Below are 12,617 nucleotides of genomic sequence, written 5' to 3' on the forward strand. Positions count from 1 at the left end.
CTTAAAATTGACAAAAGGATTACTTTTGAGTGATGGAACTAGCCTATATCATAATCACAGAGGTTGTAAGAGAATATCCAAGTGGCAAAACTTATATTTATATAAGTATTTATATAAATATATATATATATATATATATAAAAGAATTCTCTACTATAAGGACATATTCTTTTCAAGTGGAAAAAAGTACTATTAAACAGACAACAACCACCTCTTAAGGAAGTCGGCCTGGGTAAGCAGTTAATACAATGTAGTTGGATAAAGTGATTTTCTAGAGAACAAAAACATAAAAGACAAGGTTTTGTTTCTGTCTTACCTCAGCAGCTTCAACCTGCTGTTTGATTATAGATGGGTCAATGCCTGGGCTTTCCAAGTCATGGACGATGTCCTGGGTGTCTCTGATAGTGGTCAGGAGGGCCGCCATGTCATACCAGAACTTCTCTGCTAGTTCAAGGACATCAAGGAACTTAATTTCTCGTTCTTCAGCTCGAGCTTTGATGTCCTCCCAGAAGAATACCATCTGATCCAATTTGTCCTGGATTTCTGAGGGAACAAAGAACAGATATGAACTGGGCTTCTCTGAGTACTCGAATCTGCTTCATCAGAAATTTCACCTAGTTCTCACATTTTCCCCTGAAATTACCCTTTAAAAAGCTCTACAAATTTATTACTGAAGGATAGTTCTCTACCTTCATTTTATTATTTCAACATCGGTATTTTCCACGTATGCTGGTCTCCCACATAAAGAGATCACAGAGGGAGTGTGGAAATGAGTTATCACCTAATATAAAGGTACTGCTCAAATGCAAAAGAGCTAACTTATAAAGGAGCTGAGATGAGAAGTCTGTTTCCAGTGTTCTGTGTCAAACTCACGGTTTCCCACGGAAAGTGTTAGTAGTTATACTCTGCCTACTATGGGCAATGCAATTCATATTAGGGCTTAAAAGAGCATCTGTTTCCTGGCCTAGGAATCCAACTACAAATTGTAATCTTGTTTCAATGGGGAGATGTGTTCTGAATTCTAAATGACTTTCCAATTACTTGGTGACTGGCTTTACATTCAATGAAGTATATCTGGTGGGATGCTGTAAATTCTACAGCCTAGAATTTACTCTACTGATTTTCTTTAAAAATAATTAGATTCATGAAGCACCTTTTGCAGCCAGGTCCTTGTCGGCTCCCTGAGATCGTGCGATGAGCTCTTCTCCACGGCGCTTTAGGGCCTCAAAGGAAGGCTGAAGCTTTTCCAGCTCCATGGTGGCGCTTTTGTTGTCACTGACGCACTCTCTGATCTTGTCTACTTCTGCAGGGATCAGCGGTGGCATACGCAGACGAGAGGAGAGATTCTCCAGAGTCTCCAACATGGGCTCGATTTTATCATGGAACTAAAAAGAGGTGGGAACGTCAGCCATCAAGCAATACTACTTCATCACGCTTCTGGGGGAAATGTTAGGGAATGAAGGGGTATAAAGCTACTACTCTTTCAGGTAACTTGCATTTGGTTTAGCCCGATGGTTGTCAAGTGTTGGGTCTGCCTAAGAGACTATTTTGGGCACAGCACACCAGTGCTATGAAAAAAGAAAGTAAATGTTTATTTTCAAAACAAAAAAAGATATTAAGTAATATGCCAGAAATTAAGTCATTAGTGCTGTCAAAGTACTTCCCCAATCCCAACTAGTGTGACAAGGAAGGGACAAGACCATGAAACTGGTGAGAGTCAGTGTGTCAATATCTCAGATGACAGCTGCATGCAACAGATTAGACCAACAAGTGAGAGGCCCTCCACCAACTGTGTAAATGGATGGGGAACTCAATATGCCACATGACTTGGAGATTAAAAGTACCCTGGCATGCAATTTAATAACCCACCACAGGTAATAGTGAGAAAGGAAAAGGTTGGCATGATGAAAGGTAATTAAGGAAGGGCAAATCGGTCCTTATTCTGAAAGAACAATTTACCTTCCTGCTTTCTAGGTACTGTATACTGAATAACAGGACAGTAATTATAAAATTTTCATTTACAATCTGAAGCAGAGAAGGGGAAAAGGGTGCAATGCAGGTAAGCTTGCCCCCTTAAGAAGTTCTCTAAAACCAATTCTGGATTCATTGGAATGAGGCTTATCAACTGTAAGTGTCTTACAGGGAAGACACAGTGGGATTTCCTCGACAAAATCACTCCCCACTGCTCCCTCACTTCTAGGTCTTGACCCAAGTGAGACCAGCATAATAAACCACACTAATAAAACCTCTTCCACTACAGTTAAGGGAGATTTCCTTATAGGTAAATCTTCTCAGTTCTCAGCTTCGTAAGAACCCCCTAATCCCAGTAGGGGCGGGTACCTTACCTCTGCAATCTGTAATGGTGGGCGCGGTCAACACAACAATGAAATGTGACGACGTGGGGAGGACAGGAGCAGGCGGCAACAACACAAAGTAACACATTCCACAATGTGAGTGAGAGATGGGACGGAAGGTGGGGGGAAAAACTTGAGTAAGTACAAATATTAACCAAGAATATTGAGACTAAACATAGGAATAAAATACCCAGACATGACAAAAATACCACTAACAGCAATATATTAGTTGAAAAGTATGTAGTTACATGCTTTAAACTCCACTGCTGGTGGTTTATGTTTCTGTCTGGCTCTTACTTCTCCCTACCCAAGCATCTTTCTCTGCACCAGGAGCTAGCTGGTAGCCTCTAGACTAAGAAAACTAATGTGTTGTCTTCTAAATTTTGAAAGTAACAGGCCCAAAAGGAATCTCCCTTTTCTTGACACATTTGTTGCTTCAAGATGAATTTATCCAAAATCATCCCTGCTAGACTCATCACAGTAGAAAGTTTTCAAGGAAACTGTCATCAGATAATATATACCAGCCAAGAAGAGACACTCCCCGCCTCCCCGCAACCAGCCATAGTGTTGGTATACCAATGTTCCTTGGAATGAAAGTAACAGGCACAGGTTCCTGGTCTACTGATGATGTATCATCTGCATGTTGGTTTAGACATTCCAGACCACAGAGGCACACCTGATACAGAGATCTCATGCTTAGACTAAAGGGTAGTTGAAGGGAACATGACTTTAAGACACACACATACCTGAGCCGACTGGGAAACAGCCTCGTCCAGAGCCAGTGCCCGCTGGCGCACCTCCTCTTTTATTTGGGCATACAGATTTTCTGCTTTCTGGTACTTTTCCTCCACCATTTCTCCCTCCTCAGGGTTTAACTCCTTTAGTTGTGGGCCTATCTTTAGCAGCTTATCAATATGGGGTTTGTGTTCAGCAATGGATTCCCTGAGTTGCTATGTAAAAAAATAAAATGAGCATTTTTATACCAGTTTTTTTGCTTACATACTTTGAACAGAGCTTGTATCAACTTTGAGAGGAACAAACTGAATTGTTGAAAACCAGCAAGTCCCAGCATCTCACCATTTATGGAGAAGAAAAAAAACCAAGTCTTACGTTCTATTTCTCTTAATTTTCAAAAGCCAGTTCAGATGTGCCATCACCGGGAAGCCTTTCCAAAACACATCCTCTCTCACTCCCCCTCCTGCTCCCTGCTGATACAAGTTTAATCCCCCTTGTCTGTACCTATAAATACTTCCATGCACTCTATTTTAATTTGCATGGTTAAATATCTGTCCCTCTCCCCAAACTGAGACACATTAAGCAGGACAAAGCACAAATAGCAACATTTCTAGTAATCCAACCACTCCTTGACGTAATGCTGGCTCCTTCCAGTTTATATCCAGCCATGTATAGGAATACAGAGAAAAGAATAAGCACAAGCCATTAACCACAAATAAAAGAGACATTAAAAACTATCTTTAATGGTAACAGCATTATTAGAGTGCCTACAAATTTCCCTTTTCCCTAAACTATATGCAGCCAATGCTTTCTGATATTGTTTCATTCCAGGTAGGGCTTACCCAAATGGATAAAGCCACCCAACCATACTCCAAGTCTCACAACACCCCACCATAGCTGGAAAGACTTAAAATTCCCTTGATGTTTACTTAGTTCTTTACTTCTGCAGTACCTAGGTTTCTGACATCTCCACGCTCTTTTTAACAGATTCATATTAAAGACAACGGAAATAATTCTGTTGTATGTATTTTTAGTGTGTGCACAAAAATTCTAACTGATTAAGACTTAACTTCATAACATAGAACTTCCACTTGGTAGGCATGAATAAATATGTTGTTTTAAAATAAAGCGTGGAGCCAATTTTCAGTTCTACGATTACATAAAACCTGGCATGCTCCTTACCCTCATTTCCTCTTGCTGCTGCCTGAGCTGCTCATGATCAATGGCCGGAGGAGGTAACTGTGCTATCAGTGCCCGGGTCTCCTCAATCCAGGGGCTGAGCTCCTCGTAAGTTTCCCAAAACTGGTTCACCAAGACCTGTGCCCGTTCTAGGCGGGTGTAACGCTCTGAATTGAGCAGACTAATGGCTTCATATTGCTGTATTAGAGACTCTGTCTTTTCCTATGAACAACAAAGTATAAAATTTATTACTATTACAAACCCTTCTTTTAAGGAAAAATGTAGGTATATATCCATGAAAAACTAAAGAACTTCTTTAGTTTTATGTACAGAAATGGATTAATTGAGCAAAATTAACACTGACTTAATTTTCTTTATACTTATCTGAATTTTCTATTTTTTCCAATCATATATGTATTGTTTCTAGACTTTTTAACACATGAAAGTAGTTTCAAAGACAGTCAAACAGAGCAAGCACAACACAGCATTAACCTCTTAGAGATGACATACAACTTCAGACACAGCAGTATTACAGCAGGTCGGTTTAAGACAGAACATTTCAGGGGCTGTAATGGACCCTTTGCCCTTTTTGCACTTGTCTTTTTTCCTGATAAAAATGTCTCCACAAACCAGACATTTAGGCTTCATACATTTAAAGTGAGCAGTTCGATTTACAAACATTTCTGAGGCAACAGTGGTTAACCATAACTTTTACACCAACAAGCAAAACTGGTCTACAACTCTCTTGGCCAATCCTTTTAGAAATTGGTTATGGTCATTTAGAAGGGCCTGAAGAAAGAATATCTGCATATGGGTCTGAAAAATCTATCATAGATATTTAGAGAGACAACTCAAAGATCCTTCTGGACTGAAGATAAATAGCAATTCCTCTGTTATAAAGAAAATGGACCTGCAATATATTTCACATCATATGGTAGGACTGTTTTGACATTTGTGCACCCCCCAGAACATCAAAATTGTACTTTAACACTATTATCAATAACAGAGGGGGAAGAAACTTCCCTGTCATTTCACAATTGTACTGATTCACCACCATTAAGACAAGATAAACATGGTAAATAAATGCAATTCACCTGTAATACAGCTTTTTGCTCCTCCCCACATGTGCCAAAGATTTCACCACGATGACTAAAGAGTTCATCCATTGAATCTTTGTGTCGAATGATGTCAATAGAGAAAGCCTTTGAAAGTGAACTATAGTTAGTCACAAAGTAAAAGAACCCCAAACCTGTGTTACTGAAATGTTATTAGACACAATTTGTGAAAAACTCCTCGCTCTGATTAAGCCATACCAAAACTGTTCTATGAAGTTTGACACTTTGCCTATCCACACTTCTTCCATGCTTCTCTTTTAGTGCCTTACAAAAGTGTCACCCATCCTAAAAATCATCCAGAAAACTGCTAACTATTCTTTCCTGGATTAACGGGCCTATCGCTCCCTCTTCACAAAGCAAAAGAATCTCTTCCTCATCTTACCAAGTATTTTAAATCTCTAGCCACCATCATGAAACTGCATTATTCTACCTAGGGCAGTCAGAAACTCTTGTAGTTACTCTAAGCCAGTGAAGATTCGCCTAGCTCAGGGCACAGCGGATACGTCAGTGTTACACTTACCTTCTGTACCTGCAGCTGAGCTGTGGTCTGGTCCTGTTCTAGGCGAATTGGACCCAGGGCCATCAGCTTTCGTTTTGTTTCAGCAACCCAAGCTAGTTCTGCATCAGCAGCTTGCTCATACTAATAGGCATATTAAAGAAAAATGAACAAACTATGTGTAACAATTTATACTCCTTAGAATTATCATTTTCTCAACACAGAAAGGCCTGGATATTTTACTAATATGGTTTATATCTACAAAGTAAAGCCAAAGCTGGGGAAAATTTCATAAAATCATAAATCAAGATGCAGATAATTTGTAACCGATTATACTTCAACAAACAGGAGTTGATCCTATTTCAACTTCTTTTAAAGAAGTTATAGAACCCAATTAGTTGGCCCTATAGCTAGACACAACAATAGAAACTGACACTCTTGGGCTATACTTCTAATCACAATGCTTTTATGAGGCTGTGCTCTCCCTGTCTGCTAATCCTGTTTCCTACCCATACACTGAACAGTAGTTTTAGCCATATGTTTAAACCTATGGCAGCAGACAGCTGAGTCAAGTTAACTTGGAAGTACTCTCATAGTTGAAGAAGCATAAGAACCCAGGGGAACACCAAACCTTTAAAGGGTTCTGTGTAAACAAAGAAAACTAAGAACTTGTTCTATGTGACTGCTGTTTAATGAGGTCCCCCAATGTTTTCTCTTCTTCAACTTTGCCAACAAACACTAATATTTAAAGAGGAAAGTTGGCTTCTCCCAAGCATGATAAATCTCATACTGAACTATCTGGCCAAGGTTAGGGATATCAATAAAGACATGTTGGGGATGCACTTGAGAGCCACAGCAAACTTCTGTGTAGTTCACAAAGCATTTGCTTATTACTACGAACCCAAGAAGTCATGTTATATTTACTCTGCACCATGGCACATTAATAGGTGCATATCCAGCTACAAAGGAAAGCAAATAACTTTTTCCAGAAAGCAGGAAGGAAAAAAGATTGAGGGAAATAGGACACCTGTGTTTACTGAGAAGGTTCTATTTTGGATAGCTCTATTTTTGGTTAGCATATTTGATAGTAATTATAGTTCTTGGTTCCTTCCCCTCTCCTAGCTAATACTAAAACAGTTGATTATGTCAAACTAACATTGGGATGCATTTGGACCTTCTGGTCTTAGATACTATCTACTATCAGAACCTGCCTCTTAACCAGTCAGTAGCTGAGAAGAGGGAGTCACACAGACTCTACCACAAATTCCTATCTGCTCAAAAAGGGTCATATATTATAGGTCAGGGGTGCCTGGGTGGCTCAGTTGGTTAAGTGTCCAACTCTTCATTTCGGCCAGGTCATGATCTCACAGTTTGTGGGTTCAAGCCCCATGTCAGGCTCTGCACAAACAGCGTGGAGCCTGCTTGGGATTCTCTCTCCCCCCCCTCTCTCTGCCCCTCCCCCACACCCTCAAAATAAATAATAAACTTAAAAAAATATTTTGTGTCAAACTGAGACCCATTTTCACATATCTTTACTCAATCGCTTCCTATCACCAAAATAATTTGTTGCTTCAGATTTAGCTTAATCTCATTATCCTTATTTCTGAGCCTGTATTTTATGTGGGTCATAATTTTGTGCTTCACACATACATCCATTCTGCCTAAAACATTACTGCAGAGGTGTTTATAAACATTACCTGCTGTGATCTCTGAATAGCAGCATCAATTTCATCCACCCTTTGTCCCACAGTGTCACTGACCAGCTTGTACTGTTCGTTGGCATCAGACACAAGTTTATCCAGCCCTTCTCTGGCTCTCCAGGGTACCAGCTCTAAGAGGGCACGGCTCACTTCATTCACTGTGTCCAACACCAGCCTGTGCTCCATGACCTCCTTCTTTAATTCCTAAGGAGAGAAAAAAAAGTTTTCAGGCCATTCCTTGCTAAATTAAGCACATTAGCAGCTGTGCTGGGTGGAAAGTGCTATCTCTACCACACATCCCAGCAGGGCTCTGACCTCCTTCCTCCACTTATTTTTTTTCTTGTCTCGGATTTTTCAATCATTCCACAGACTGACTTTAGCCTTAGCTGATGCTTAGAACTGTCTGCAACACTTCTCGGGCCACACTATCTCTGGATAGAACAAACAGTGCCTCTTTCTTTTTTCTCCTTACTTCAATAGAAATGATAAAGTACTTTAACCAAGGGCATTTAACTCAGTAAGTACCTACATAGTATTTCTCCACATCCAGAACTGCACTAGATCCTGCAGAACAATCAAACAGAATCCTGAAGCACTCTCTAGAGAATGAGTTACAGAAGTCAATTTTAAAGTGTTACATGTGAAGCAAACTTCCCAGGGATCTGGGATTCAGGCCCCCCTTACCCCCACTTCAGACCATAACAAGTGCTCTTATATAAGTCTGCCTTTATGTCAAATATTACTGTCTATGAGCAAACAAGACAGGAGGCAGGCAGAACTTTTTGGTTTAGATTTAAGGTTGAGACTGTTAGTGATGACACTTAAACCTTTGAACTTAAGGACTGGAAGAAGTAAAAACATTCTTTTCCCTTTACAGCGTGAAACATCAGCTCACCTTCTGTCTTTGCTGAAACTGGGGTATCTGCTCCCCTGTGGGAGACTGTCCTCCACTGGCTGCCAGCTCCTCCTCCACTTCCCTGAGCCACCCGGTCAGTTCCTCATAAGTAGACTGGAACTTGGTGGCCAGCTGCCGGGCTTGCTCTAAAGTTCGGAGGGCCTTGGAGCTAGTGACTGTAATCTCTGCATAGCGAGTCTTTATTCCGTCCAGTTTCTCCTGGATAAGTAATACCTCTTCACCTATGGGGGATAATGCACAATTATTTATATTTAAGAGGACATGAGGGAGTCTCCTTCATTCCTTTTTCTTCAAATTAGAGCTTAAGTTGTATAGATGCTCTCCCTCTATGGTAGCAATTTCACCTAGAATCCCACACTAAGGGAGGTGGGAAATAAACCTTCCAGTTGATAAAAAGCAGCCACTTCTTAGATTATTAAGATCTGAATTCAACTGCAGGTGTTTCTAGATGGTCCCAGCATCTCTCAGTGAATGCTGGCCTTGGACATACTAGAGAGCAGGGAGAGTCATCATCTCTAACCAAATGTGAGATAAGGTCTTTTAGTTTTCAAAATATTTATAAGAAGGAAACAGGACCCCAGGCTGCCAGCCTCCAGGAGCACATGGTAATACAACCAGTAAATACTAAGCTTCTCCTATGTACAAAGAGTAGTGGCTAGTGAGGGTGTTTATTTCCCCGGACGTGTGCTTGCGTGACTGCAGAGGTGCTGAGAGATGCACTTTTCAAAAGTACCTGTGGTTTGTTTTAGAAGAGCCTGACCATTTTTAATAGCTTGATCTACATTCTTCTTTCTATTAATGATTTCTTCATTTAGAGCCTGGAAGGAAAGAACAGCATGAATCTTAAAACTGTAGCACAACAAAGGGAAAGAAAGGTGAGACCTTTAGGAGACCAAGTTTAAGGTAAAGAGACGAATACCAGTTTAGTTGATACCTCAGTTATTTGATTACATCATTATCTTTTTGGTTACCCCATTAATTACTCAAAATCAATTAAATCTGATACTTATGGGCAAGCTATCCCTTGCACTGGATAAGAAGAGATTTAGGATTAAGTCAGTTTTACCAATCCACTGGTACCAAACCTGAGCCCAAGCAAGGCAGAAGTAGAATTCAGCAAAAATGTCTACTGTGTTCAAAACCAAGACTCAGAAAGTTCAAGAGAAGAAAATCAGCCAAGAACAGGCTGAGTTAAATTAGGATTCTGGTTAAAAATTCTCAATATTTGAAGCCAATGAATCAGAAGAATCTTAGATTATTTAAAACAACAACAAAAAACCGCTTTGCCTATTTTTACTATCCTTAAAGAAATTTCATAAAAATGAGATGAAAAGAGCAAATTGTTCTTTCCATTAAGATGACAAATAATCCTTAGAATCTGAGCACATAAATTCTGCAAATATTTTAGAAGTTAAAGCTAGATGGTCAAATGCAGGGCAATATTTAGGTATTCTGGCTTTGTTACATTACATTCTCTTTCATAAAACTGCACAGATGGAAACCGAGTGACACATTACCTAATGATGTAAAACATGAGTTGGAACTGAGATGGCCCCTGACTACTCTGGATCATCGTCTAGAATTATTGATTCAGTTTGTTAAGTACTAGTATTTCCATGGACGCATCAAAAAATAGATTAGTCCTTAGCAACAAGTCTCTAACTTTATGCTTATGTATAAAATGAAGTTGAAATGTTTGGAATTTAAAAAAGAAAGAAATGAAGAGAAACAGTAATCAAAATCACAACATAACTTAGTAACATGACCAATAAAAATGGAAAACATGAATACCAGGTGGTCAGCATGCTGCTTCTGCAGGACATCCTGTCTGTAATCCTTTACGAACACTGAACTGAGCTTGTCCTCAACCTCAGCCAGCCAGTTGAGCACCTCCACCTCATCCTCCCCGAACAGCCTAGCATTACACAGTGCTTGTTCAAGCAGGGCTGCTTTCCGACAGCCCCAGTCTTGAATCTCACTGTATCGGGTCTGCAAGGAGTCTAGCTTCTCTGAGAGCACACCCTGTTCTGCAGAGCACGTCAGGGAGGAGAGGGACTGCCCAATTTTGACTGCCTGGTGCACATCTGTTGCATGGCTTTCTATTTCTTCCTCCAGAGCCTGGAAATCCAGATGGAAAAAATGAATAACAGAAACAAAATAAACGAAAAGTAAACATGAAACAATGAATAACAAATGATATAATAAATTAAATAATAGAAAAAGTTCACCTACTGAAGAGCAAAAATAACATAAAAAGTGAGAACAAAAACTGTTTTTTTTTTTTTTTATGGCAGCCTATTAGTCGATTGCTATTTTTACTTCAAGGATGTGACTATGCCAATGAATACTCTGACCATATTTCAAATTAAACTTTAAAAAATCCCCCCAACCCACATCTTCTAGACTGCTATAGGCAGTTAATTTCTGAGATTTCTGACTGCAGTGCTGTGTTCTCATTTATGACAACTCCTCCCTACCTTGTGCCGGATGATCTGCTGTTGGATTTTGGCAGACTGAGTGCCAACAGGCTCTGAGTTAGCGAGCTTTTTCTCTGTGACGGACAAGAAGTCAGAAATAGGCTCAGCTGTCTCGTGGAATTGTTTGGCCAGAACCAGGATATCTTCCAGCTGTTTTTGCCTACACAAACATACAGAACAAGCTGCTCAGGCAAAAATTCTCATTAAGACTGATAACAGTACTACTATATTCAGTAAAAGATCAATCCTCGATTATAAACTATTTGTAAAAAAAAAAAAAAAAAAATGTGGTTTATCTATACCATGGACTACTACATGGCAGTGAGAAACAATGACATCTGGCCATGTGTAGCAACATGGATGGACCTTGAGGGTGTTATGCTGAGCGAAATAAGTCAGGCAGAGAAGGACAAATATCATATGTTTGCACGTATAGGAAGATTAGGAGGAACTTGACGGAGGAACAAGGGGGAGAAGAAGGGCGGAAATGGTGGGGGAAAGGGAGAGAGGCAAACCATGAGAGACTCTTGAATGCTGACAAAAACTGAGGACTGATGGATGTGGGGGGGAGTGGGGGTGGGCATGGAGGAGGGCACTTTGGGGATGAGCACTGAGTGTTATGTGGAAACTAATTTGACAATAAACTATTTGTAAAAAAAAAAAAAAAAGATCAATCTTCGTCAGATACGTTTTAAGTGTCAATAGTGAACAGGACACATATATGTAGCCCTTTGTGGTTTTAAAGCCTTTCATAAGCATTGCCTCATAACCTTGTAAAGTAGGCAGAATAATTATCCCATTATTACAAAACAGAAAGCTGACCCTGAAGGCTTAACGATTTGTCCAATTCACCCAGTGACTGCTTAATAGTGCAATGAGGACTAGAATCAGGCCTTCTAATGCTCTTTCTCCTATGGGACAGAGCATATGCATCATCTGAACATGAGACCAATATAAGTTTAAAGTAGTCAAAAAATCATCAGTTTTCATTTCTCTCTCTGTCACTGCTACCTTCACTGTGAGTTAAGAGCATGTGAGGAACAAAGGCAGACTATGAGCCAGAACTTCTTCCTCATCTCCCAATTCCAGTGATTTCAGGCACCAGAAGATAACTCTGAATTCAGATCTAAGGCAAAGAAAATGACCTCAGAGTAGATGAATTTGCCAACACACATGGCAGTCAAAAGAACTACAGACTTCACAGCTCACTCAGAATTCTATGTCCTAATTAATGTAACACCCACAGTAAGCTTAGATTTCAAGTATCCTGTAAATTAAAGGCAGCTAATTACAAAGGGGAGAGGAAGCCTGATACAAAAGAGAAAGAAAAACCACCAAAGAACTGGATTAGCAGACAGGTTAACAATAAAAGGCTATAATGATATCTTTGGATCATTAAGAACAGACTAAATGTTACATCATTTAAAAAGGCCTGGGAGGATATGATGCACTTTAGTTCAACAAACCTTTACTGAACATCCACTTTGTGCCAGGTCCTATGCTGTGTACCCTGGACAAATTTATTTTAGTAAGAAATGATTTAGAGGTGATTGGGTGGCTCAGGCGTTTGAGTGCTTGATTCTTGATTTTGGCTCAGGTCATGATCATGGTGTTGTGGGATAATGCCGCATGTCAGGCTCTGCAC

The 12,617-nt window shown here is 39.9% G+C and overlaps 1 protein-coding gene across 3 annotated transcripts in view; it reads right to left on the bottom strand.

Annotated features, from left to right (window-relative positions):
* The window catches only part of MACF1 (microtubule actin crosslinking factor 1), a 317,520-nt gene that overhangs the window by 36,368 nt on the left and 268,535 nt on the right, over positions 1-12,617 (bottom strand). For all 3 annotated transcript variants that reach the window (XM_039244487.1, XM_039244489.1, XM_039244488.1), the window contains 12 exons: positions 10,973-11,132; positions 10,287-10,613; positions 9,229-9,313; positions 8,475-8,716; positions 7,577-7,783; positions 5,904-6,023; positions 5,363-5,470; positions 4,272-4,490; positions 3,101-3,304; positions 2,346-2,354; positions 1,154-1,385; positions 317-543 (listed from right to left, as the gene is read on the bottom strand). In XM_039244487.1, coding sequence (XP_039100418.1) covers positions 317-543; positions 1,154-1,385; positions 2,346-2,354; positions 3,101-3,304; positions 4,272-4,490; positions 5,363-5,470; positions 5,904-6,023; positions 7,577-7,783; positions 8,475-8,716; positions 9,229-9,313; positions 10,287-10,613; positions 10,973-11,132 — 2,140 coding nt within the window. The remainder of the gene's footprint in view (positions 1-316; positions 544-1,153; positions 1,386-2,345; positions 2,355-3,100; positions 3,305-4,271; positions 4,491-5,362; positions 5,471-5,903; positions 6,024-7,576; positions 7,784-8,474; positions 8,717-9,228; positions 9,314-10,286; positions 10,614-10,972; positions 11,133-12,617) is intronic.

This window comes from Hyaena hyaena, unplaced genomic scaffold (assembly GCF_003009895.1).
Source record: "Hyaena hyaena isolate Hyena2069 unplaced genomic scaffold, ASM300989v1 scaffold_237, whole genome shotgun sequence".
Lineage (NCBI taxonomy): Eukaryota > Metazoa > Chordata > Mammalia > Carnivora > Hyaenidae > Hyaena > Hyaena hyaena.